The following is a 27420-nucleotide window of genomic DNA, read 5'->3' on the forward strand; positions in this document are numbered from 1 at the left end:
TTGTCTTTTTCATGTTGTGCACTGTGGTTTCAATGTCTTCGAAATGAATTACCGTGGTCTAACCATTGTGGTGTCAGAATGACATGAATGAGCGGCTACGGGTGTCTTTTTTATACACAAAAACAGTACACACAGTCGCGGAGAAGAAAAGGTCATCTGAGATTATTGCAAACACTCATACCAAGCGCAACGCACCTGGAACCTAACCCTCATCGGGAATAAACGCCTCTACTGTGTTTCATTGTTCACAGGCGTCTTATTCTCCAAGACAATGTTTTGATGCTTGTCGCATACTTTGTTTTTGTAAACCAATGCTGAACTCTATTCTGCATGCCTGCCTGCAACGAAAGACATGTTGTGTGGCTTCAGGTGTTATTAAAGTTTGCATAGTTGTGGTTCCGCAATGTTGAAAGTTGGCCGAGTTTGTGATGCTTCATGTTTACGCTTGAATCAGCGCATGCAGGAAAGGCACAAAAGAAACAAAAGAACAGCACCCGCAATGGCTGCACCCACGAATAGTTAGTTGTCTTGAAAAAATGAAATAAGAAAGCACCGTTGGTTTTCATACATGGCAGCGTACCATATGTGATAACGGTTTTTATTGTTTGACAGTTTACGAATGTCCAACACGAAAGACAATTACCAATCTGTCAGAGGGTGCGATTGTTGGCTTACACATTAAATTTTTCGTTCATTGACGTTGAGCCACGTTACATCCGCTGTTCTATAACCACCTATAAAATGAGTGATGAAAAGAATCATCAAGGGCCATTGCTCGTTGATCGCACAATGTGTCGGCAATGCTGAAGGTACAGGATGTCACTTTGAGATGCCCTTTAGTGTACTTCATAATAACGTTCCTATACACACTGAATATGCAGCGTAGTTACAGAAGTGGAAACGTGTATAAACCTGTCTGTCTACAGAACACCTATATCCACTATGTGGAGTGGTTATTGTTGGTTTAAAGACGGTAGTTTGATGTGCAGATAAGCGCAACGGCAAATACGCGGTAGCCACCTAAATTAGGCGCGCCTCACCGTAAAAGTACAAAGAGCTAGACATTCAATGGCACGCGTTCTTGCCGCAGCCGCCGCGCAGTGTTTTCCTTTGTTTCTGTTTCTTATTTTCGTGGTTTGCCTACATTCGCGATGATTACCAGTTTTATAACATAATCGAGTGAGCATACGTGACTGTGGGAGATATGCTTGGTAATTGCACCATATGAAAAGTCTGATCTCAACGTAGATGACGCATGAGCAAAATGGTGCCATTTGAGCACTTGTACTCACCTCTGTTTGTCTGAGGGCTTTAAGAGGGGGAAAGGGGGGTTACATTTGTAAAAGAGGCTTTTAGTAACCGCTCACGGCGTTGCCGTGACTGCCGTAAAATGCGCTTAGGTGCCGCAATGTGTAGGCAGAATGCTGGGTTCATTCTGAAAGAAAATGACGAAGTTAAATCTCAGAAAAAGTATTTTATTCCTGCATTGCTTGTGCTAATGCGACATGAAGTTCCCGTACACTTTTAAGTGAGAATTTATCCTTGTAGCAAAATTATTTGAAACCAAACACTCTGTTCTGGTGCCTGTGCCGTTATTTCGTGTTGAACTAAAGGCGGCTGAAATAAATTAAGCAGTCTGTGTGTATGCGTTGGTCATTCGCAGAATTACGGATAGCTTCTCCCGATTCTTCACTCTAGCTGACCGCCACACTCGGTGAAACGAAGGTGTCGCTGTGTTCTGCCACCTCACCAGTAGTGAAGGGAAAATCAACGGTGACGTCCACCCTGTCGAAGGGGCAGTCAACCCGATAATATTTCAGTCTGGACAAGGTGAGCTATGAAAACAATGCGTGGCACCCACTCAAAGGAGCATAAAACAATTGCACTTGTTTAAAAGAGGTCCACATCACATATTGTTCTGCAGTTTTGTCACCAAGTGGCATCTTAATAAAAGTTTATCTTTACGTTCTGTTCTGTATGATAACGGCAGAAAATATCTTTCAGCATCATGCCTGTTTGCATTTAATGTTTTGCTGTGAGGCTTCATTATATAGTTGTAATTCAGTTAATGTGTAGGTTCTGTGAACGCTAGTTAAAAGCATTGTTTCTCTGCAATTTACACTACTCAGCTAAAGATGTGTGTCGTTTTTACAATTTTGAATAAAGTAATACCAAAATAAGCTTTTTTTCTGTTGTTTTTTATGATAGTGCCACGTCTTCGTTTTCAAATGCCTTTCTTCATGGCTGATCACCCTTAACAGAAGCGGCAACATAGCAAGTCACATATCTGACGCATTCGCCCTTAACGAACTTCCTATTTATTCATAATAATAAGGAATGACTATAAAAACATCAGGCTGATATTTGCAGTTTATTTTGCGTCACATGGTACTACACACAGTGAAGTGACCCATTTTTGTTAGCTATACTCTTACAAGTATATTGAATAAAAAATACTTCAGCTGCGTCATTAGAAATCACAAACCAAATTTTCGCGCAATCTGCATTACTCAGCTGGAAAAGTCTGTTGTTTTTACGAGTCTTGTTATATTTGTGCTAAAATATTTGCTTTTTTTTTCTTTTGTTGCTGTGGCTGGGCGCAACGGCAAGCATCATTGGAGTTGCTTAACACGAATACATCCCTATTCCTAACCTGCCAGCGTTTCGCAGGCATTTTGTAGAATCTCGTGCAGACAAATGGATATTTACAACGCAAGAACTGTTCGAATATCTACTTCTGTCTAAATTAAAACAATGACTCGTGAGTCGCAAATTTTTGTTTTTAGCTTGGCATTATTCGTTTTGAAATCTTAGCTGTTTGTAACTCGACGCTTTTGTCCAAGAAAGCACGCGGCGCCAATACACTGCAGACGTGGTCGAAACAGGACGCATTGAAGATTATGTCGGCCAGTAAGTAACGCAGCATCAATTTTTTCTTTGTGGGTGACAATTTTGGTAGTTATGTGAACAACGTAAATTATGAAGCGTAACGGAAATTGTTCCTGGGCTAGTTGGTTCATGGCTTAAAAGACTTCGAAGCACAAATTTGACACCTGACAATGTGCTTCAGTCTTCTTTGTTCTGTTTTTCTGCACCGAATTTCAATTCAATTCAGTTTATTCAACATCTGAGAGATGTTTGGTGCACGGACAAAAAGCCTGAGAAAGCTTGACTATGACGCTATTTATTACTTAAGATTATAACACGTAATAAAATGAGTTCCTGGGCTAGTTGTTTCATAGCTTAAAACGTAGAGTGCGGATTCGACACCTGACAACGGCTTTCAGTGTTCATTTTTCTGTTCTGCGCAGCATTATGCTATTCAGTACCTAAGATTATAGCGAGTTTGCGAAACTGCAGTGTGCTAAAAGCCCGGTTTACGAGGTAGCTTGTTGAGGGTGCCCTGCCATTTTATGTAAGAATATGTTTTACTCATGATCATCGCATCTGCAAAACAATGTGTTTGGGTGCATGGCTTCCTTTCTTTGCAGAAACAGCGTGATCAGCGAGAGTACTTAGCTGTGTTAATTCTTCATCTGGTTCACTTGAGGTTGCAACTGCCACGAAACATGATCATACATATTCCTGCACAAAGTGATACAGAACAAACCAACGGTCAAATTAATAAGGCATCAGCGGCTCGCACAAGGAAATTAGAAGAGCCATAAATACATTCTTGAACTAAACAAACACCTCCTACCAAAACACATACAACGTACGTCCATTTACCCCATCAACTGTCACTTCACTGCCGAGGACACAGATATTAGAGCGAAATTATTAGTGCCAGGGGCCCTCGCCGCAGTGATAACTTTTGTAATGGTGTATCCACAGTTTTATAAGCGTTACTGTTTTTATGCTTGCTCCAACAACGTAGTAAGGTACTCGGCTGCTGACCCGCAGGTCGTGGGATGGAATTCCTGCTGCGGTGGCTGCATTTTCGATGGAGGCGAAAATGCTGTAGGCCGGCGTGCTAAGATTTGAGTTCACGTTAAAAAACCCCAGGTGATCGAAATTTCCGGAGTCCTCCACTACGACGTCTCTCCTAATCATATGGTGGTTTCGCGACGTTAAGTCCACATATCAATCAATAAACGTAGTCGACACGTACTCAGTGACAATTCGCAGTTTTATAACTTTCTGGGCATGCACAGTACACGCTGCTTCACTTTACCTCTCTCTCCTTCTCCATTCTTTTTCTTCCTTTTATATGTTCCCCCATGTATGGATTTGATTGATTTATATGTGGGGTTGAGCACCCCACATATAATTACGAGAAGGCATTTGATTCAGTAGAAATATCAGCCGTCATGCAAACACTGCGGAATCAGGGCGTAGATGAAGTATATATAAACATTCTGGAAGAAATCTACAGGGGATCAACTGCTACCATAGTGCTTCATAAAGAAAGCAACAGAATACCAATCAAGAAGGGTGTAAGGCAGGGGGACACAATTTCCCCAATGCTATTTACCGCGTGCTTACACGAGGTTTTCAGAAGCCTAGAATGGGAGCAGTTAGGGATAAGAGTCAATGGAGAATACCTTAGTAACCTGCGCTTCGCCGATGACATTGCATTGCTGAGTAACTCGGGGGACGAATTGACAACTCATGATTACGGAGTTAGACAAGGAGAGCAGAAAGGTGGGTCTTAAAATTAATCTGCAGAAAACGAAAGTAATGTACAACAACCTCGGCAAGGAGCAGCGCTTCGAGATAGGTAATAGTGCACTTGAAGTTGTAAAAGACTATGTCTACTTAGGGCAGGTAATAACCGCAGAGCCGAACCACGAGATTGAAGTAACTAGAAGAATAAGAATGGGGTGGAGCACATTCGGCAAGCACTCTCAAATTATGACAGGTAGATTGCCACTATCCCTCAAGAGGAAGGTATATAACAGCTGTATCTTGCCGGTACTTAGCTACGGAGCAGAAACCTGGAGACTTACAAAGAGGGTTCAGCTTAAATTGAGGACGACGCAGCGAGCAATGGAAAGAAAAATGGTAGGTGTAACCTTAAGAGACAAGAAGAGAGCAGAGTGGATTAGGGAACAAACGGGGGTTAAGGATATCATAGCTGAAATCAAGATGAAGAAATGGACATGGGCAGGGCATGTAGCGCGTAGACAGGATAACCGCTGGTCACTAAGGGTAACTGACTGGATTCCCAGAGAAGGGAAGCGGGCTAGAGGGAGACAGAAGGTTAGGTGGGCAGATGAGATTAAGAAGTTTGCGGGTATAAATTGGCAGCAGCAAGCACAGGACCGGGTTAACTGGCGGAACATGGGAGAGGCCTTTGTCCTGCAGTGGGCGTAGTCAGGCTGATGATGATGATGATGATGATGTAAAGTATGTCGCAAATCGTATAATTGGGGCTTTAACTTGTACGTATCCAAAGTTCAACATTTGTTGTGAGCTATCAAAAGGAAGTGCGCACTTATTTATAATAGCGAAAATGCAATATCATACAATAACAACGCTTTGTACGTAGTTATCTAAGTCATTCACAACAAATAAGACTTGCCTCGCTTGTAACAGCAGTTTCGGACATCACTCGATGTTTTGCCGAGCTATAAAAGTAACAAACTTATGAAGTTTTTATAGTATTAATGTACTTTTCATGGAAATATCTTCCTATATCGACTCCATCTAACAGCATCATATAATTTGCTTGTATGAGCAGACAACTGACCGAACTTGTGGCCTTTTTTTCACAGAGCTGGTATGAGGTAATCTGAATTAGTTTCCTGATCAGTTTATTAGGTTGAGAAAGAGTGTCGCTCTATTCGGCTATATTTCACCCACCTTACGAGCATTGCACGTGTGTACCAATGAGAGTTTGGTTTTGTTTTAGTGGTCTCAATTATTTTTATTTTGACAGCAAATATAGAAACATTTACTCAGCTATTTACCTATTCTGTCACTCTGTTTATTGTTTATAGGTACGCAAGGCGTATACATTCTCATATTTTTTATGGTGACACCGGATGCCGCTCCTTTCACTGCACGTGAGTAGTTCTTTTTTACGCTTTCCTTACGTCGCATATATCTAAATATTTGTGCAATAACGTTAATCTCTGTGCACGACAAATGAGAACAACTCCACCTCACGCAACTCAGCATCATACGAAAGAAGTCATGCGATGACCTTCAGAAGCAACAGATTCCACATGATCAGTTGCCTAGTTCTTCTATGGGCTCAGCCTCGAGGTTCCTTAATCTACATTTGTATAATGATGGTAGCGCAAAAAAGACACAAGAAGGTAAAAAAGACAAACGCAACTTGTTTTCTTGAGTGCTCGTTTTCTTTGTATTACCATTGTTATATAAGTGTGTCGTACCAACTCTAGCCCTGCAACTTCAATTTCCCTCAATGTCCACAGATTTTCTACCTGGCTATAGCGTCTGTCATGATAGAGGCACGATAGAGGCGTGCAAAAAGTAAATAAGTGCTCGCCGTGCTGGGTCGATGAAGAGAAAAGCGAAGTGTGGGCGCGGGCCACGCGTGCCACGGGGCGCGTGCCGGTGGTCGAGACAGCGCCGCGGTCAAGCACATACGCTTCTCGGCTGGACGCCTGGTCCGGGGAACTAAGAGACGTCCTCCACGTGCTACCATTCCTGTACTCCGGCTGGGAACTAGACCAGGGAACAGGTAAGCTGCAGAAGTCCGGCTGGCGTTCCTGCCTGCTGCAAGGCAACCCCGACGGGCGAGGCCTGCATTCTATTCGGCCAGTTGGCCCAGGGATCTGGCGAGGTGCCCTAGTCCTGGTTGTCGTTCACAGCGATCGAGCGTGTTTAGTGGGTGGTGGACCACTGCTGCTGAGGTCGTTCAGAGTTACTGAGATGACTCGGGCGTGGCCGTGATGAATGGTGAGGCCGAGCTACCGAGCTGCTGCAGCAGAGATCTGTGCCTTGGCGAGGGCTGGTACGTGTTAGCCACGTCAACCAGTCAGACGGAACATCATCTTCGAGTGTCGGGCATCGACGTTCTTCAACGGCTTCAAACACAGCGAGACCCTTCTGAATACGAAAGACAATTAGCGCAGTTGAGACTGCATATATCAGAGTACTCTCACTTTAATCATTATCAGATCATCTCTCTTTGTCATATAAGTTTTTGTGTGTGCGCGCACTCGTGGCTCGACTCAGTTCCTTGGTGAGTGGTCCTGGGCCCAAACCCTTGTGTTACATCACGTTACCCCCCTGGTGTTTCCCCCGTTTAAGAAAGTTGTTCACAACGTTTATGACTTGACGAAGAGGCGGGAAAAACGTCGCAAAGTTTTGATCACTCACTGAATTTCAGTCTCATGTCTACAAAACATTTGAAGTGCACACAACCTGTTGCAATACGTCCTCGTTATACGCAGCTCAGATAATCAACTCCGACATTATCTGAACCTTTGACGTATGATACCAAAATGAGTATTCTTGCAAGAGTAGGCTCCGGTGTAAAACACTATTGTTGAGGTGTTTACAGGATTGCAGATACTGCAAAGGTTGATTGTCGGATTGTATAGCAAACTGCTTGCCATGCAAGTACAAGTGCAACATTTATACTGCCCAGACAAGTCCTAGACTTTCCCGTTTGATCGTGGAATAGCCGGTTTCTTGGGGCAACAAGTATCGGCTAGCGTACGCAACAGGATGCAAGACCTGGTCTTCCCCTAGCTGGAACAGAACGGCACCATGACTAGTAGAGGCGTCGGTTTGGAGGACAAAGTCTTTTGTCATGTTGGGCGCTTGTAAAATCGGAGTGTTTCCAAGTTTGCTCTTCAAAATAGCGAAAGCTTCTTGAAACGTTCCCCACGTGATGACATTGTTCTGTCCTTTCCATGTGAGGTTGGTCAGAGGCTTGGTCATCTCAGCGTAGTTTGCAATGAATTTTTCGTAGTAGCCTGTTAGACCCAGGAAAGAGTGTAGGTCTTTCTTTGTCTTTCGTCTTGTTGTTTCTAGGATCTTGTCAAGCATTTCCAGAAGAGGTTTAACTTTGCCGTTTCCTATTCGATGACCAAGGAAAGAGATGGTCTGCTTTCTTATTTCATGCTTACTAGGCTTGATGTTAAAATTGTCGCGTCTTATTCGGTCAAATACACGCCGCAAGGTGACAAAATGTTCATGCCATGTGTTTGTGGCAATGACTACATCTTCAAAGTAATGTTAAACGATTTCCAAATCCCCAAGCACAGCTCTCATGAGGCGTGCGAAAACAGCCGGAGCTGTTATGCCAAAGGCCATATATACAATGTGGTATAGCCCAGAGGTACTGAAAAATGCTGTTTTTTTTCCCTGCTGTCCATTACCATGGGCACTTTCCAATAGCCTTTGGTGAAGTCCAACTTTGAAAAAAAAATTACATTGACCAGCAAGGGCAAGAACAACGTCTATGCACGGTATTGGCTCACCGTCCGCAAAGAATATTTTATTGAGCTATCTGAAATCAATGCATAAAGGAATCGTGTTGTCAAGTTGGTTTCTTTTAACTTCTACGATGTGAGCATGGTATGGTGAATTGACCTTTCAATTATGCCCAACTTCAGCATTTCTTAAACTCCTGCCTCTTCATTTTTCCGTAGAAGTAGAGGAATGGGATATTGCGGCACGTGTATAAGCTTATCTGATATCAACCGTAGCGTGTAATCTGCCAGGTCAGTCTTTCTTGGAAGATCGGAGAATATGATCTCAAATTCCTGGAATAAATCAAACACGCCAGAATGCTGGTTAACACTCCGATTGCCCGATCATCGAACATCAGCCGCAGTCTGATTGCGGAGTGAGCTATGTGAAAGAATCTCACGTGAGTTTTTTGGCTTGAGATTTCCTCGTTCACTTCTAGGGGTTATTGGTTGACTTCAGTTACAACCGATACACTCTGCACTTGTAAAGGTTCGCGTTCCTCGTATTTCTTAAGCATATTGATGTAGAAACTTTTCCTCTTTCCACTTACCGTGAGAACGTAGTCAACTTCATTCTTTCGATCGATGACTTCAAAAGGATCTTTCCATTGCATGAGCAGCTTGCTGGAATTTGTCAGCAGAAAAAGTAGTACCTATCTCCAACGTTCAGTTTTCGAGGACGGCTCTTGCGATCATAGTAAGCCCCTTGTTTTGCGCATGCACTCTCTAACTGATCATGTGCCAGTTTGCATGTCCCTTGAAGGTGGTTTTGAAGGTCGACCAAGTTGGTGTTTGTATTATGAATTTTGCCGTCAATGTCCGCATTGCTCCACAGCTGCTTCAATACCGTCAAAGGTCCTCCCACATAACGACCATAAACGAGCTGAAAAGGCGAGAAGCCCAAGCTCGCTTGTGGCACCTCTCTGTAAGCGAAAAGGAGTGGGGCCAGATATCTGTCCCAGGATTGTGGTTTTTCCTGGCACATCCTGTTCAACATTGTTTGGAGCGTTCCATTAAACTTTTCGACGAGCCCATTCGCCATGGCGTCGTAGGGGGTCGTTCGAAGAAACTTGGTCGCTAGAAGACGGCCCACTTTTCTCATAAGTTCTGCTGTAAAACTTGTCCCTTGGTCGATTACGATTTCCTTCGGTAATTCGATTCGAGAGGTAATCTCAATTAATCATTCTGCAACATGCACAGCGTCAATTGCGGGTAGTGAAGGGATCCGCAAATCGGGTCGCAAAGTCGGTAAGCGTTAGAATTTAGCGGTTGCCACGGTCTGATTTCGATGAGAAGGAACCGATTAAATCGACCGCAACACACTCAGGAGGCGTTCGTATAACAGGCATGTTTCCCAGAGGTGCAACACCAATTTTGTCTTTTGGTATGGTTTGTTGACAATTGTCGCATGACTCGACGAAAGTTTTCACATTGCGATAGAGATTCGGCCAGAAAAATCAGCTAAAATTTGATCTGTTGTGCGCCGAATGCCTTGGTGCCTTGCTATAAGGCTTTCATGGCCTACTTCAAGGATATGCGTCTAAAGTTCTTCGGTACAACTACATCGCTAAAGTTTCTGCTACTCCCAAGACAGTATTGTCAGTAGAGCAGTCCATCTCTCTCTAGAAACCCATTACTGTGGCCTTCTGGTGACTTGAAGTCTTTATCAACTTTAGCGAACTTAGCCTTCAATGTTTTGTCCTTTTGCTGTTTCATCACCATTTTATCTTCGGAACAGTCAATGGATTCATTTTGCCTTCATGTGGTTTCACCGGAGCAGAAACGTATCGTGGATGTTTTATAACTTCCACAGGGCAATATCGCATTGCCTTAGTTCTCAGGTCCGCTGCAACAAGCTTCTTCTCATGAACTGGATTGTGAGGTTATCCGACACCTGACAGGTTACCAAGCACCGAAACGTATAGAGCCTTGTTCATACAGAGTGCTGTTATTTCTCCTCTAACGTATAGTGTGCTTAAATGAAGCTTGGCCTCTGGTACTTCGATAGCCGAACCATCAATGAGCAAAATTTTGCTACTCCTCCCGGTCAACTATTCGTTCGGCACCAGATATGTCCAGATAATCACAGTGTTACTTCTTGGATCTCGAAGCACTTTGACTAGCTTGCCCAGAACATCGCCTTCAACTACTGGCATTCCTTGCACAAGAAAGGAGGATTTAATTTCTTCCGAACTTTTATTACGACGGTAATGTTTGTTTCCTTTTTTTTCTTTCCTCCAGTATGTCCACTTGAAGAAAACTGGGACGGTTTTTGTTCACTGCACACGCAGAGCTTTTTTGTGATTTCATGCTCTCGCACTCGTCGCTTTTGTGGCCTATTTTCCCACAAACCTTATATTTCATCGTCTCCTTAGCTGAAGTTCAACATTCAAGTGCTTGATGCCCCAGACGCTTGCAAAGCAAACACCTTGGCAGTTGTTTCTTTGGAGCATTGTCAATACTCTTGAAATCTCTTGAGTCGTCGTGACCTTTTTCGAGGTTTGAAAAATTATGTGCTTCCATGAAGCGATCAGTAGCATCGGCTAGCTGCTGAACTGACTTCCACTCACGTTCTTTTGAAGATATCATGAGCTTTGAATGACAGCAGTGGAGAAACTGTTCTGCGAGCATGTAGCCTCGAAGGCCATCGAACGTCCTAGGCATATCGGCCATTTCAATTCAGTGGTCGAAGTACCTGGAGATTCTCACAGCTAATTGTATGCCAGTATCCTCATCTTCCGCTCGTGCCTTGCTAAATTTCTCTTGGTATCTTTGTGCAATATATCGAGACCTCTGCAACAAGGCCTTCTTTACTTTCTCGTAGCCTAGAAAATCTGTGGCAGTCATTCGGACAATTACTGTCAACGCTTCCCCACTCAAACACATGCTCACAGCTAATGTCCATTTCTCTTGTGGCCAGCTTTGTCTTGTTGTGACGCGTTCAAATCTTCGCAAGTGGGCATGCAAATAATTTCTTCGCTGATCTAACAATGGAAGCGATTTTTGTGGATTCAGTACTGAAAGAGAGCTATCCGGTGGAGCCACAGACTTAAAGTTCACTGTTGCATTTACCTTCAGAACTTCTTCTTGAACCTTTAGCTTCAGCTCGAGGATTTGCATTGCTCTCTCTGCTTGCTTGCTCATGTCTCGCTCAGCAGCACGTTCATCCCTCTGGTTCGCCTGTTCTACTTCAACCCACTTACACAGTTCTGGGCCTCACAACCCTAGTTATAACCCAACATCGCTTATCTTATAAGTTTCCATGATCAGACCAACCGTTGTGAGGCTGCACTCAAGGAACGATAATTTCCTTCGATGCTTTTACGAGCGGACTCCTGGCAGGCTCGCCAGATTGTGATGTGACATCAGGGTTTGGCCCCGGGACCACTCACCAAGGAACTGAGTCGAGCCCCGAGTGCACATGCACACACAAACAACTATTGCATAAAAAGATGATCTAATAATGAATAATGTGAGAGGTACTTTGACATACGCAGTCCTAACTGCACTAATTGTCTTTTGAATTAGGAAGAGTCTCGCCGCGTTTCAAACTGCTGAAGGACGATGATGCCCACCGCTTGAATACGATGTCCCGTCTGGCTGGTTGACGACGCTAATGCGTGCAGCCCTCGCCAAGGCACAGATCCCTGTTGCATCAGCTTGGTAGCTCAGCCTCCATATTCGTCTAGGCCACGCCGGGCTCGTCTCAGCGACTCTGAACGACCTCAGCAGCAGTGATCCACCACCCATCCGAACACGCTCGATCACCGTGAACGACAGCCAAGACTAGGGCACCTCGCCAGATCCCTGGGCCTGCTGCCCAGCCGGAACGCAGGCCTCATTCGTCGTGCTTGCCCGGCAGCAGACAGCAACGCCAGCTGGACACCTGCGCCTTGCCTGGCCCCTGGGCATATACCCAGGCGGAGTACAGGAATGGTAGCGCCAGGAGGACGTCGATTACTTACCCGGACCAGACGTCCAGCTGCGTATCGTCTGTCTTTCACCGGTGCGCTGTCTCGCCCACCGGCAGGCGCACCGTGGAACGCGTCGCCCACGCACACATTTCGATTTTCTCTTCATCGCGCCCGCATGGCGACGACTTATTTGTTTTTTGCACGCCTCTATCATACCTTTATCATGACAGCGTCATTCTCCAAAGTTCGTAACGCTAAATGGCATGCCGGGACAATGTAATACTGCGAATGTGTGTTCCATATTCACGGTGCACTCAGTTTCAATTTCGCCTAACAATGACATTCTATATTTTATTATTAATATCGTTGTAGCGTGAGTAGTGCAATTTAAAAATGAGTGTACTATATACTGCCCCATCCAACAAAGCTCTCACTTGAACAACTGACATCACTTTACTTTATAAAATGTTAACAGAAAACCTTGTTAAAATATTCATTTCGCAATTCACGTTTTCTGTGCAAAGCAGTTCCGCCTCAGTACATAGTTCACCCGCAAAGACGATAAGTGGTTGAATGCCATAGTTAAATACGTAGGGTGGCAGTCTGGAACAATCTTTAGCGCTTACTGACTAAACCACGAAATAGAACAAAGAACAAATGTTTTATTCAGGAACATATGAAGTATAGCAATCAACTAGTTAAGTAAATACACAGAAGCAGCGAGTATATTTACCCTGCATACATCTTCACCCTGATTTGATTGATATGTGGGGTTTAACGTCCCAAAACCACCATATGATTATGAGAGACGCTGTAGTGGAAAACTCCGGAAATTTGGACCACCTGGTGTTCTTTAACGTGCGCCCGCATCTGAGCACGCGGGCCTCCAAATCTTCCGCCTCCATCGAAAATGCAGCCGCTGCCGCCGCTGCAGCCGGGATTCGATCGCGCGACCTGCGGATCATCAGCCGAGTACTTTAGCCACTAGACCACCACGGTAGGCCCTGCTTCACCTTCAGGAAGGTGAAGTAAAAAAATATTTCATCTTTCTTTGGTCTGCGCAAAGTACGCAGCCTGCGGGAGTCATTAAGTGAGACATGTTTCCGCTGAATGGATGAGAGGCATCTGGCCATGTGACTTCACAGCAACATATCGCGTTGCGTAAGTACGGCTGCCACCCAGGGGTGCCGAAATCACCGTCACAGAGGGCAATGTAGTATCCCGCCCTTTTGAGCCAGACGCAGTATCCTATGTAGTCAAGAAATGATGACAACTAAGTCAATCGATATTTATAACCATCGTTGAGATAGGTCATTGAAGTGTTAGAATAGCAGAGGCTTGGTGTGCTTGTTTTATCTATATTCATATTTAAGGCAGGTTTAACGGATGCACAATAAAATTTCTAAAAGCGCGGAAGCTTTGTAAGTAAATGTTGCAACATCTATGTGTGAATTAACTTATTGTATTGACTTGTGTAGGTTGAGAAAGTTTCCAGAGAGCACGTGCACGATGCAAACACACCACACGCCATGTCGAATGTGCAATACAGACCTTGTGTTTCCATGAGCTTCCCATGCGCTTGTGACTCAGAACGTCATAGGTATTTTTAACTGTGATAATTCCCATTACGAGCTAGGGCAGGCTCGGGCAGTTATTGAGACGTGTAATCAGTCAACCAGGAGGAGCCATGTCAGTAACCAACCACCGAATTAGAACACCCCCTCTCCCTAACGCCCGTCGACAAGATTTTATACACATCCGCATTTCCAGAACTGTGTTATAGAAATACCTAATATTCCGTAAAGGGCTGCAGTGCAAAATATCTGGTGAATAATAAAGAATGTTTCGAGTCCATTTGCAATCTCTGACCTTGTTGAGCGATCTCGCGCTTGTTGATCTATGACCGTAAAAGCGGTGGTGAAAACCCATCTAACACACCTCATCATCACCATCAGCCTGAATACACGCACTGCAGGACACAGGTCTCTTTCATGTCCCGCCAGCCAACTCGGTCCTGTTTTCTGCTGCTATTTTATACCTGCAAACTTCTTATTCTCATATTTGCACCTAACTTTCTGTCCCTCATCGTGCGTTTGCCTTCTCTGGGAATCCAGTCGGTCGCCTTTAATGACGAGCAGTTATCCTGCCTACGTGCTGCGTTCCCAGCCCATGTTCATTTCTTCTTCTTGATTTCAACTATGATATCGTTAACACCGGTTTGTTACATGACCCACGCTGTTCTATTCCTATATATCTTAAAGGTAAACCGATCATTTTCTTTTCCATCGCTTACTGCGTCGTTCTCGATTGAAGCTGAACCCTATTTGTCATTGTTCCTGCACCCTTTGTCGTAAAGCTGATTGCAAAATCTGAAGGGATGACTTGAAGTTACAGAACTACAGCCCATTGTTAAGGTCGCATTGCTGTTAATATGGTTCTGTGGTACACTTTGAACTTTACAGTGACGTGTTAAGCCTGGACGACAACAGGTCAAGGATGACAACAGGATCAGTATATAAGTGGGTTCTTTGGCCATATTTTTCATTGAGTGGCGACAATGTCACCTGTCGCAGGACCACTGTTGAATGACGGCTCTTGTTCTTCACTCCCGGAATAATGAGGCACACCTGTGGTTGTTGTAGGCACCATAAATGAAAGGGAATAAGTGTTTAACGAAGTTTTATCGAAAGAACATGACGTGGTGTTGCAGTGGTTACCGGGGCATTGTGGTATTGTCGGTAACGACCTTGCTGATGATGCTGCTTGATTCGCCCACGAGGACGCCCCGACCACAATATCTTTCTTGAGAACCAACGCAGCAAGGGGTTTCGCTCGTTCGCTAACACATTGTCAGACACTTGGCTGAGTGACCCCAGTGTGGGGAATTACCGCCTACATAAATTGGACCCATCGAGAAAGCTTCAAGTTCCATCGAAACTCCCCTGCCGGAATACAACTTTAATGTGTCGCCAGTGGCTAGGAGTAGCTTTCACGAAGACGTATTTTTTTCGCATAAGAATGGCGGATATCTCCAGATGTGAGTCGTGTAATAGTGAAGAGTTAATAAAACATCAACTCTGTTCATGTGATTGTTTTGCGAGCGAACGCAACGTGCTACGCGAATTGTTAAAGAAACTACATAGTAGACCTTTTTCTGAAGAGAAAATTTTCGGTTCATGGCTCTACGCGTCGCAGGCCAGCAAAGTGACGTGGCCGTTGCTAAGTTTTCTGAAGTCGACCGCACTATGTGACTGCTTATAAGCGTTCAATGGACCGGGTCACGAGTACCACGCGTTGCCCTTCACCTCTCCTCATTTTTTTTCTGGTTTATTCCCCTCAGCCCTTTCCCAAGTGCAGGGTAGCAAACTGGGCGTGCGTCTGGTTTACCTCCTTGCCTTTCATTTTTTTCTTTCCTTCCTCCTCCTCCTCCTCCCTCTTTGTAAGCCTCCTGGTTTCTGCACTGTAGGTATACGTACCAGCTAGATGCCTGTTACGAGTTTTGAACTCATGATTGTGTCTGGGGCATTTTCCCCAACTTCGCGCACCAGAAGCATGCATGAAACTTTTATTCACGTTTTTAGACAATAGCGGTCAGCGAGAAAAACTGTCGCGACACCTTCAAAACTCGTAATAAGTCACTGTGCCAGCACACGTACTCGCCCTAGAGACAAAAAAGTCCATATACTTACTTTTTTTCAAATTATCCTAAGTATTTCTTCTCTCTCATTTCTTGTCTTTCAGACCCCAATCTCCTTCCCCAAGCTGAGTAGCAAATCAGCGATATACACACGCCGGCTAAATTTTCTGATCCTCAATACAGAGCTCTCTCTCGTTCTCATAATAAAAAAAGAAATGGACATAAACAGTACCCTGTAAAACAGGCCCAAGAGCGGATGGCCAGCAGTCCGCTGGCGTAGGATCAGAGTCTAAGCCAAGCTCTAAAAATATATGCCGTGCCCACACCAGGGAGACTCTACCCCTCATGATGCGATGCAGCCCGGAGGGTGCACCCTCTACTCTACGCTTATACTTCCCTCGTTATTCTCTTCCAGAAAATTATCTGGTATCTGAAAAATAATGTAACTAGAGCTATCTGTTATTAGTGGTGAATTTCAACTGTGGAGCTGTTTATTTTAGTAAAAATCCGTCAGGTATAACGCTGTAAACCACGATGCCATTATATCACGTGTTTCTGCTGCCTAGCAGCCGTTTGGCAAAGCATTCAAACCTAAAGGATGCACGTAGCTGGGTAGGCCTCTTTGTTTGTCTTGCTATTTCTCCTTTCTTCGTCCTCTTTCTCTCATTTTCTCTTTTCCAGAGCTGCCTCATTTGTCTTTGTTTCCACTTGTTTCTATTTTGAACCTATTTTGAATGCGAAGCTTTTATTAGTGAACTTCGGCGGCTTTAAGCGTATCTATCTATCTATCTATCTATCAAGCCGCCAACGACTTTTAACTCTCCTGGCTGTTTTGATAATGGTATCGATGCCAAACTTGGTATGGCATAACATGACTGTATGAGGATCATATTTTACTAGTCATAACATGAAAATCATGACATGTATGTCATGAATGTCATAATTATATTTCATGGTTCTGCAGCTCTCGTGGTGGTTGAGCTCACATGACATGTTGCGAAACTAATGTGGTATGACATTATTGCATGGCGAACACAAGCTACAGACACTAACATGAAAATTAGACATGCGTGTCATGTAACAACATCACTACATGCCACGCTCATATTGCACTCACGGCCATTTCGCTAGCATCATATATTCCAAATTTGGTATTACAGTACGTGAATGTATGACAAAGGCACGTGACTGGTGCGAACATGATTATCTGCAACGCTCACGATGCGCTGGCGGCCGTTTCGCTAGCTTCACGAATACCAAATTTGATTTTACAGGACGTGAATGGATGACGAAAGTATGATACTGGTGGAAACATGATTAACATGAGATGCGTGTCATGTAACAACCTGATTACATGCTACGCTCATTATGCACTCGCGGCCGCTTCACTAGCTTTACATGTACCAAACTCTGTAATACGCGACGCGAACGGATGACATGGGTAAATGACACATCTAAACATGATACTCACGACATGCACATCATGTACCAACATGACTCCATGCCCACTCATGATGCACTCGTGGCCTTCACATATGCCAAATTCGGTATTACGTCACGCCAACGGATGACGAATGTATGTGACTGTTGCAAACATGATACTCATGAGATCCATGCATGTGAAAGCATGCCTACATGCCACAGTCAAGGTACCAACACATTTTGACGTGACGCGGTGCGCTCGCCGGCATTCATTTCGTCGCGTAACGCCGGTGTTGCCACGCCAGGCACCAGTCCTACTATATACTCGCAGGCGCGCGCCGCACTGCGTTGCTTTGACGCGGGCCCATTTCTGCGCGTCCGGCTTCCCTCCGTCACGAAAACATAGAGACGCATTGTTGTCTAGGTAATCCATCGGCGTGAAATGCGGCATGTCGTATTTCACGCCGGTTCCCGTCGGGCCGCACCCACGGACGCTAGTCCCGCCTGGCGTCAAGACTGTAGAGCACTCGCGCTTTGCTAACGTAGCGTCGCTGCGCCCAGTGTGCGCGCGCGTCAGCGCTACATTCAAATATACTGGGCCCTTCAAGATCCACTCGTGGCTGTTTTGCTAGCTCCACATATACCAACTTTGGTGTTAAGTGACGTCAACGAATGTTGTAAGTATATCACCGGCGCAAACATGATAATCCTGACACGCGTATCATGTAAGAAGATGACAACATACCACGCTCATAGCGTGCTCACGGTCGTTTCGCTAGCTCAACATATACTAAATTTGAATTCATGTGACGTGGATGGATGACGAAGGTAAATGACACATCCAAACATGATAATCATGACGCGGAAGCCACGTGCGGCATCATTTACCTCCACTTTGTAATGGTTTGCTGAGTATAAAATGTTTCTGTGGTTTTCAAATTCCAAGAAGCTTTTACTTCTCTGTTAGGTTCTCCTGTATGTAACATGGCCTGCAAGCCTAATGAAAGACCAAGCTGCCTCACAAAAAGCCCAAATTCTGCTTTCAGTATGAAATGCTGTAAGTATTTTTGTTCTTTTAGTTGCTCTTTGTGTGAAGCACTATTTCATAAAGCTTGCAACGCAAATATTATATTGGTGGTGATCACTATGTTATGAAACATTTGTCCTTAAACCTTTGTCCTGGTTGCGAGTCAGCAACAAAGGTCAGTGCCACATTCGACAAACAAAGGCCCGTCGTGAGCCAATGAAAACACTTTTTTTACTACTTAACATTACCTTATTACAGGTCTGGGTGTACCAGTAAGCGTGGTAGAACAATAAAAACGTCATTAGACAAGTAGCAAGCGAATACCTCCACTCCTCCAAACACTTTTCAGTAAACGAAAAAGCCTCATACATGGTAATCCACCAGCCTCGAGTGAGAACGCGTCTTATTCCGTATCTTTGCTACTAAACATGTTCTTTACGGTGGAGCAACCATGCTCTTGAAGCGCCATGTTTGAAAAATTAGTCATTTTGTTCTAATACAAGTGCGCTTGCAAGGTGCCCACGATGTCATAAAGCATAACTTTTCCCAATCCGGGAAGCATCCACAATACCATTATTCCTCATTTTACGGAGAGGCAAGGTACCCGCTATGCATATGCACGGCATCTTGCGCACTTTGTTAATGTGTAGATGTATGAAGCGAAAGAATGGCCATGGGCCTGAAATAAATCGAAAAGCAATGAAGGTGCTGAAACGTTGTCTCGAAGAAACAAAGATTTGTGACCAAGCGGACTATAGCTAAAAGTGATCGTGGCTAATACGCGCTTGTTATGCCCATATGAGGGCTTTTGTGCTCATCTAAGACTGTAGATATGTATATATGCTATTTTGTTCTTTCTATTTCTTTATTTGTAACAATCAATGGAAAAGGGGTAGCCATCGCCAAGTAACTGTGACAACTCCTTTGTTCTTTTTCTATTTCATTAAAAAAACTATTTGGGCTGAGTCCGTTGTGATGGGCTGGATGTCTATTGTAATGGGCTGTAAGCAGTCAATGATCCTCTCATTATGCAATTCATGTTGTATGACCCCTGGTTGCTGCTTTACTATTCTACCTAAATATATACCACATAATATTGGATTCCTTCTGACATAACGCGTGTATAGAGAGGCTTTTTGCGACGGAGTTTCTTTGTCGCAAAAGTAACTCTGTTCCATCTCTGTAACTCTGTAACTCTATTCCATCTGAAGCATTTCTTTTAAAGGCGAAGCTTCTTATAATGTAGGGCAATCGCGCATTCTTCCGGTGGCGTAATCAGCCCAGCATAACGGACGGACGGGTGGACTTACAGACAGGCAGACAGACAGACAGGCAGGCAGGCAGGCAGGCAGGCAGGCAGGCAGGCAGGCAGGCAGGCAAGCAGGCAAACAGGCAGGCAGGCAGGCAGACAAACAGACAGAAGAGGCCTCCTAAACAGCTAAACAAGCACGTTCTATTGTTCCTTATTCGAAGCAAATGACGGGGAATGTAAGTGACGTCATGAAAAAACGTTGCTGTTAGGCCGTGCGATACTCTCCACTGCGTCATTCACTTATGCATTAAAGCTGCATTCTGTGCCTATAAAGTGATAGCATGGAAGTTCAAGCCTTTTAGGGTTGAAGCTCCTTAGAGTGTAGGCTAGTTCTTTGTCGTCCATCGTAGCCACACCTAGTACTCGAAGTGTCACTAGATGGTGCTGCGGCACTTGCTCTACTAGGATGCGAAGACGCGTGAATTAAAGTCATAAGAGATGGGTGGACTGATGGACAGACAGACAGACAGACAGACAGACAGACAGACAGACAGACAGACAGACAGACAGACAGACAGACAGACAGACATCCAGGCAGGCAGGCAGGCAGGCAGGCAGGCAGAAAGGAGAGGCCTCCTAATCATCTAAACAAGCATATTCTATTGTTCTTAATTCAAAGCAAGTGATGAGGAATGTAAGCGACGTTCTGAATAAGCGTTGCTATAAGGCCGCGTGATACTCTCGCATCCACTCGGATGAGTAGGAGACGCGGGATTTAAACTGATTGGAGACGGATGGACTGATGGACAGACACACGGACGGATGGACGTACAGAGAGACAGGCAGACATATAGAAGTCAGACAGACATACAGCGAACGGACGGACGGACGTGCAGACAGACAGACAGACAGACAGACAGATAGACAGACAGACAGACAGACAGACAGACAGACAGACAGACAGACAGACAGACAGACAGACAGACAGACAGACAGACAGACAGACAGAGCAAGCCTCTTCACCATTATTCACTTCGTGGATATGGCATAACTTTTTTTCATTGAACTTCAGAGGTTCCATGTTTTAAAAGTATGAAGTATAAGCAAAACTCCACGTATGTAAAAAGTGGTACAGCTAAATACTTCTGCTCTGCAAGCCTGAATATTACTTTTTTCTATTACTTTTGCGCTAATATTCTATTCCTTTTGGTTGTTTTCAGGTCCAAAACAGTGGCGGTGTTTGTATTGTTGGTCTAGTAGTTGCCCGAATTTCGAATCGCTCACTTGCAGTAATTCTCGGGGCATCTGCAAATGCTTTTGCAGTAAGTGGAATTTTTATTTTCTACAAATGTATTTTATAACGTGAATTTGAAGGCCGAAATTATTGTTTATTGTAACATAAAGCGCTAAAGTGCCAATAACAAGGTGCACTAGGAGGCAAACAAGAAAAGCAAGAAGTGCTTGTGTTGCCACTTTCTCGCCAGGTGAACATGGTTTTAGTGAATCATTCCTATGGTTTTGTTACTAGAGGCTGCATATTGCGCAAAAGCAGTACTCCCACGGTAACCTCTGACATAAACATGTCGTTCTTAATACTGGTACGAGTCAGCAAGCGCTTTTGAGAACGCTCGGCGATAGAGCACTGGATGGGGTGAGGAAGATGATGTTAAATGTTCTCATCCTCTTCTTTTCCGACAGCTTCTCTTTCTTCGCTGCAGAGGTGCCGTTACCTTTCTCCTCGCACAGACGAAGCCCACCGGGCAAGTCAGGTGTCCTCTCACTGTACATGGCCAGTGCCTCCTATATACTTTCAGTGCCCGGTAAAAGCGCAAGAGAAAAAAGACTCTTCCTTCAGTGAAGGTGCAGCGTCTTGCCACCAGCCACCGCCCCCCAACAGGGCGGTGGACGGGGCACAGTTCGCTATGCGCTGCAGCCAGTGTAGGCCTGGCGCCGCGCTTAGAATAAAAGAGGTTCATTCTCAATTTTAAATGCGAAGCATTTCTTCGTGAACTTCTGTGACTTTTATTCTATCTATCTATCTATCTATCTATCTATCTATCTATCTGTCACAAAACGAGCGCTCAAAAAGGGCGCACCGCCAAATTCTCGCGACGAAGCGCCAGAGAGACGCCTCGAAGTCAACGATTAAAAAAAAAGAAAACCAGCATCCATAGACCCCCGGGCGCGCGTCTCTCTTCCCTCGGAAGCGTAGGTTCGCCGACGAACCTCCTCACATCGGCGGCCGAGCAAGCCCTGGAAAGTTCTCGATGGAAAGGGGCGTGGTGATGCAGGGTTGCGTCATCTGTCGCGGACGGCCCTCGAACCGTCTCGTGCTTTCCTCCAGCCTTCGCTGCGCATCGCGCCGACGATATTATGAGAATTTTTGGAATCTCGCGTGGAAGGTATTTAACCGAGCAGCAGAGATGGGAGATCAGGAGAAGAAGAAAGTATGCGCCAGAGTGCGTAGGGTGTTCTTCCGTGTAGTCGGCAAAGGTTTTGTCCTCAGTGACAAAGCAGGAGAAGAAGGAATATTGCGCCAGAGTGCGTAGGGTGTTCCGCCTTGTCGGCGAAGCCTTTTGTCCTCAGTGACAAAGGAGAAGAAGAAGAGGATTTCCACCTGAGGGGTGAAGACTCGAGCTACAGGCAAGAGTGCGTGTCTACCGCCAGCGAGCGAAGACGCGTGGCAACAGTTGCGTGTGGGAAGCCGACGTGTTACCGGTGAAGACGTTTGCTGCTTGGAGAGCGACCAATTGAAGACGCGAGGTTTCCTGGAAGAGAAACTTCGGGGGCAGCGGAACGACAACACCGCTGGACTTTGAGTGAGTGACTCTCGGAAGAGTATCATTCAGACTTTTGTTCCAAGGACTTTGGACTGAATAAGTTTTAGAACTCTTTAGTCTTTGAGTGCCTTGGCTGTTCGATCCATGCGACTGCATTGTTGTGCGCATTGTGGTTTGTATCCGTTGTTTCGAGTGTGGTGATTGTACTGTGTAGTACGTTGTTTGATTGGTGACATATTGTATTAAACTATTGTCGAGTGTGCATACTTGTGTATCGTTTTGATCTACCATAATTGAGAATATAATTTTGTTCTGTTTAGCAACTTTCGTCTCTGACATGTTCTTTGGACCACAGCCGGCGTCCGCTGGCGCGCCAAATAGGACCACTTCTAAATTGTCCACGCTTTCGTGGTGCAGCTCGGGGGGGGGGCCGATATTTCGGTCCTTGGAGTTAGCCCGGCGATCGCCTCCCTAATTAACGGGACCCGTGACACTATCTATCCATCTATCTATGTATCAATCTATCTATCTATCTATCTATCATCTATCCATCCACCTACGTCTTTTAGCTCTCCTAGCCGTTTTCATAATAGTATTGATAACAAAAGTTGTAGGCAGAACTTGACTACGACGAGTATAAGGGACTAGTCATAACATTAAAATCATGAAATGTATGTCATGAATGTCATGATTTACATGGTCGCTGCTTTTGTGATGGTCTCGTTTACATGACATGTTTAAAAACTGGTAGGTATGACATAAAAAACTGCATTGCAAACACAAGTGACAGACCCTAACGCAAATTGTGACATGCACGTCTTGTAAGCCAGTACTACACGCCACACTCATGATGATTTCGCGGCCGTTTGGCTAGCTTCACATACACCAAATTCGTTAGTACGTGACGTGAATGAATGACAAAGCTATGTGACCGGTATGTAACCAAGGTATGTGCCACGTCTCTCATACATAATGAGATGCGTGTCATGCAACAACATGGCTGCATGCCGCGCTCATGGTGCGCCCGAGGCAGTTTCGGTTGCTTGATATATACGAAATTTAGCATTACGGTAAGTGAATGGATGACGACGGTATGTGACTGGTGCAAACATGATAATCATGAGATGACTGTCATGTAACAATATGACTACATGCCACGCTCACGGTGTGCTCTAGGCCGTTTCGCTAGCTTCACATACACGAAATTGCATGACATGGGTGTCATGTAACAACACGTTTACATACCACACTGATGATGCGCTCACGGCCGTTTCGCTAGCTTCACGTATACCAAGTTTGCACTACTATACTGGTACCAAGTTTGCAATAGCACTGCTGATGCCAAGCCAAAATAAAGTGAGATGCTGGGTGAATTTCCTTGAACCTCTCTGTGTTTTCTTTTTCTTTCTCCCGTACGTTTGTTTTCTCTGTGTCTTTAGTGTGTGTCAATTTGTATTTATTATTTTCTTTCTCAACTTGTTCTTTCTTCTTTCTATTTCTCCTCTCCCTTCATGTCTCTGTTTTCATTTCTCAATTTTCATATTTTTCTCTATCTCTCCTTCTTTGTATATTTCTCTCTTGTTTTATTTCTCCACCTACCCCTTCTTCTCGCTCTAGCGTTTTTTTTTCTGACCCCTTGCTGTACCATAATATACAAGCCTACGCTTGCTAGGGTGCTTGACCAGCTAAGTCATTTCCAAGCTCGCCCGCACATCGTGGATACGCGGGTTAGCATCACGCCTTGGCAAGAACTGCTCCACAACACAAAAGCACTAACTGTGCTACCTGACGAACAAGTAAAAGTACACAAACACACAGGCTCCACGTCGTTTCAGGAAACGCACTTATTTGTTTTGTGTTCAGATGCACCAACTCTCCCAGTGACAACTCCTAGAAGGAATTGCTTCATTTCTTTCTCTAATTTTCTCTCACTCTACTTTTCCTTTCTCCCATCAGCGTTATACTACCCACACGGGACCAATAGGTGCACGTGTTAAGCGAGCTAAGCAGAAGATGAAGAATAGGAGGAAGATTAGGACGAAAACATTATGCGGTAGGTTATGCCTATCACAGGCCACTGTAAATGTAACATGGCACAACAAAAAACTCAACTCCTCTTAGAATTCAGGCATGTCACGCACACTTCGACAATTACAATTGCCACAGTGTGCGACAATTTTTTCACAGTGGGTGGCCGATTGTGGCACAGTTCATTTTCGAGATCACTGTTGAAAGACGGATCAACTTTTCGAACAGTGCATTAGTTCCTGCCAGTTCACGTGATAACAGCCACTAAAAGTGGGTACGTGCCAGCCAGCTTCTGGCATAGTAAAGATAAACTTAGTATGGAACATTAAAAGCCAGGTGTAAAAGCGAAATGGGGGTGAGAAGGCGTGATGAGATGCTGAGAAGGAAGGAAAAGTTAAACCATTTTTCACTAAAGTTAACCATTAGTGTTCACGCAAGCAGCGCACGAGTTGACTTAATGTTCCGTTAATGACGAACCGCTTGCCCGATGTCAACGCGTCCTTGCAAGTGGCACACCCTGAATTCACTGCCATAGATTTTCTCTCGCTCTTACTCGACCAGTACTCTTGTTGGAGCGCGCAATGCGGGTTCATCTCCACTCCACGCGAGAGCACGTGAGTTCATAGCACGTCTGGAGAATCTCGTTCTCCGACGTTATCACGTGATTGCTGAGAGTAAGAAGGAGAGGTTATAGCATTGCACACAGCCGCTTATAGGAGCGAGGATGAGAAGGGAGTGTGAGAAGGAGTGAGGATGAGAAGGAGTCATCTTTGGGTGAGAAGAGAAATAAACAGTAGATGGCAGGATAAATTAGCACAACCATGAATTGTATACCATAGCAAGAAATGGCAATAAGAATTGAGGTGATTAGGAATAATGGGAAAAGAAAAAGGTGGACATAAGACAGTGAAGAAAGATATAAAGAAAGAAAGTGGAATGAAAATGATGATGTGTATAGAGATTAAAAAAATAACAAACATTGTAAACGGAGGAAGAAAAGAAGATTGCGCGAGTGTAATGAACTAAATCTGCGTTCTGCGGGTGGGGGCGCTTGCTTTCCAGCTATGCTGTTTATTGAGGTGGCTCAAGCGTCTAAATGGTTTTATTTTTGTGTAACACGTGTAGTTATGCGCGTGGTATAAGCTCATCATACACGTCGTTTTTACTACTATCACTTAACAATTGTTTATACTCTCATCCGAACCAGCGTTCGAGCAAGTAGAGGTGGCCGCTATTGCGCGCTGATCTGCGTATTAGAAATAACGTGTTCTGCGCACCTTTAGAGGGGTCTATATGTGGCAGAATCAGAAAAGTATGTTTGTAATATTTATTGAATTGCTGTAGGAGAAGACGAGCCAGCCCTACGTGACCCTATACGTAGCATTACGCAGCAATAGCCGAGAGTCAGCCAGCTTTATAATATATGGCTTTGAGCATCACGCTACACCCCCAGACATTTAACTGCAGTTAACCAGGGCAAGCTAACGGAGGCAACCACAAACGGTAAATGGAGATCACAATCCAACACCATCTGATGGTGACCCGTCGTTAGGGAACACCTACGCTGTGTTTACGAGCATTAACAAGTGCTAGTGAGGGTAGGCCAACACTAGCAGGTAGTCAGCATACATCAGCGAATCATACCCAACCTTCACCAGCACTTCCTACAGTGTACTTTCAGCTAGCGGACGTTCTGTGGTGTCCCAAAACGAAGATTAGTCACCACAAGCCAAAATCAGTTTCTACTAACACCATCCAGCAGTGAGCAAACAGAACGTAACACGTTTGCATCACTAGCCAACACTAGCAAGTGTTAAGTCACCTAAACAACGAACATATGGCATTAGCCCGAGTGGGCATTTGGAAACATGAAGAAGTGCTACTCACCGGCAGCTGACAAGTACAGTGATGCCAACATGAGACAAGTCGAATATGAATATAGCCAGCGCTACACCTACCGCAAGCCACACTTCTCTGTGCACTAGTACGCATTTCCCCCACACAAGAATACATTTCACAACAGTCCACACTCTGTCCCCTGATATCGGTTTTGTCTTTTTTACAATGCCCACCATGTGACTCGAGCTAGAGTTTCCCAATACAGAGATGCATCTTAAAACGAAAGAGCCTAACTTCTTATTTATATAGTGTGTGATGTGTGCCACACCAATTTTTGTGTTTGGATTTATTGATTAATTAGGCAATAATTGTAACACAGTTTTTAAACCACAGAAACCGAACAAAATAGAATGACAAAATTACTGACCGTTTTACGAAATGCCACGTTAAGTTACGTGTATTTTTTTGTCTGTCATTTTTATTCTGTTTGCTGGCTGTTCCCGTGAAACGCAAATAATAAATATTGACACGAGGAAAGTTTGAGAAAAACAACCGTGCGTTAATATAACAGAAATTAACATGCCAAGATTTCTCTTTATATCTGAACTTTCTACAAGTGTCCTCGTCTGGTTTGACTCGGGTATAACTTGCGCATTGTTACATTCTTCCGTGTCGGTTAGGGTTTTTCTGATTATATTGTTTTTATTTGTGACACTGTTGTAAAATTACTGATATTTGTTTTGCAGAGTTTCCAGCCGGCGCATCTTTTCCGGCAAAGCAACCACTACAACAACGCCGATACCACTCGCCATCTCGCAGGAGGCCTTGAGCACCTGATTGGGGCTTGAAGTGAGTGCGTACGCCACGCTGAAACTGTAAAAGAGCTCGCAAATCATAAACAATAAATGATGACGAAACTAGTGTTCTGATGATTCATATTTGTTGTCTTTGTTACTTCATGGCTGTGTTATTCTCCAAATGTCCTAAACATTCCCTAAAAAGAAGATAATCCGATACTCAACAAACACTAAACGATCAAATAATACCCTTGAAGACAGGTAAGAGACGTCCTGAAAGAAATGTTTAATCAATATGTAGACACCAGCTTACACTTTTATTCTGTCAAGA

General features: G+C 44.5%; 1 protein-coding gene across 2 annotated transcripts; it reads left to right on the forward strand.

The window, feature by feature from the left end:
• Positions 1-2777: 2777 nt before the first annotated feature.
• LOC119169392 (uncharacterized) lies at positions 2778-27213 on the forward strand. 2 transcript variants are annotated; one of them, XM_075884276.1, is made up of 5 exons: positions 2778-2910; positions 5943-6008; positions 18334-18423; positions 20866-20967; positions 21344-21634. In XM_075884276.1, exons 1-5 carry the CDS (start codon positions 2901-2903, stop codon positions 21631-21633), a joined length of 558 nt encoding a protein of 185 aa, XP_075740391.1. In that variant the 5' UTR covers positions 2778-2900; the 3' UTR covers position 21634. The 2 variants fall into 2 exon arrangements, with proteins under 2 accessions (XP_075740391.1, XP_037276383.1); XM_037420486.2 differs by lacking the exon at positions 21344-21634 and adding an exon at positions 27039-27213 and having other exon boundaries at positions 2796-2910.
• Positions 27214-27420: the final 207 nt, after the last annotated feature.

Source organism: Rhipicephalus microplus, chromosome 2 (genome assembly GCF_043290135.1).
Source record: "Rhipicephalus microplus isolate Deutch F79 chromosome 2, USDA_Rmic, whole genome shotgun sequence".
Taxonomy (NCBI): domain Eukaryota; kingdom Metazoa; phylum Arthropoda; class Arachnida; order Ixodida; family Ixodidae; genus Rhipicephalus; species Rhipicephalus microplus.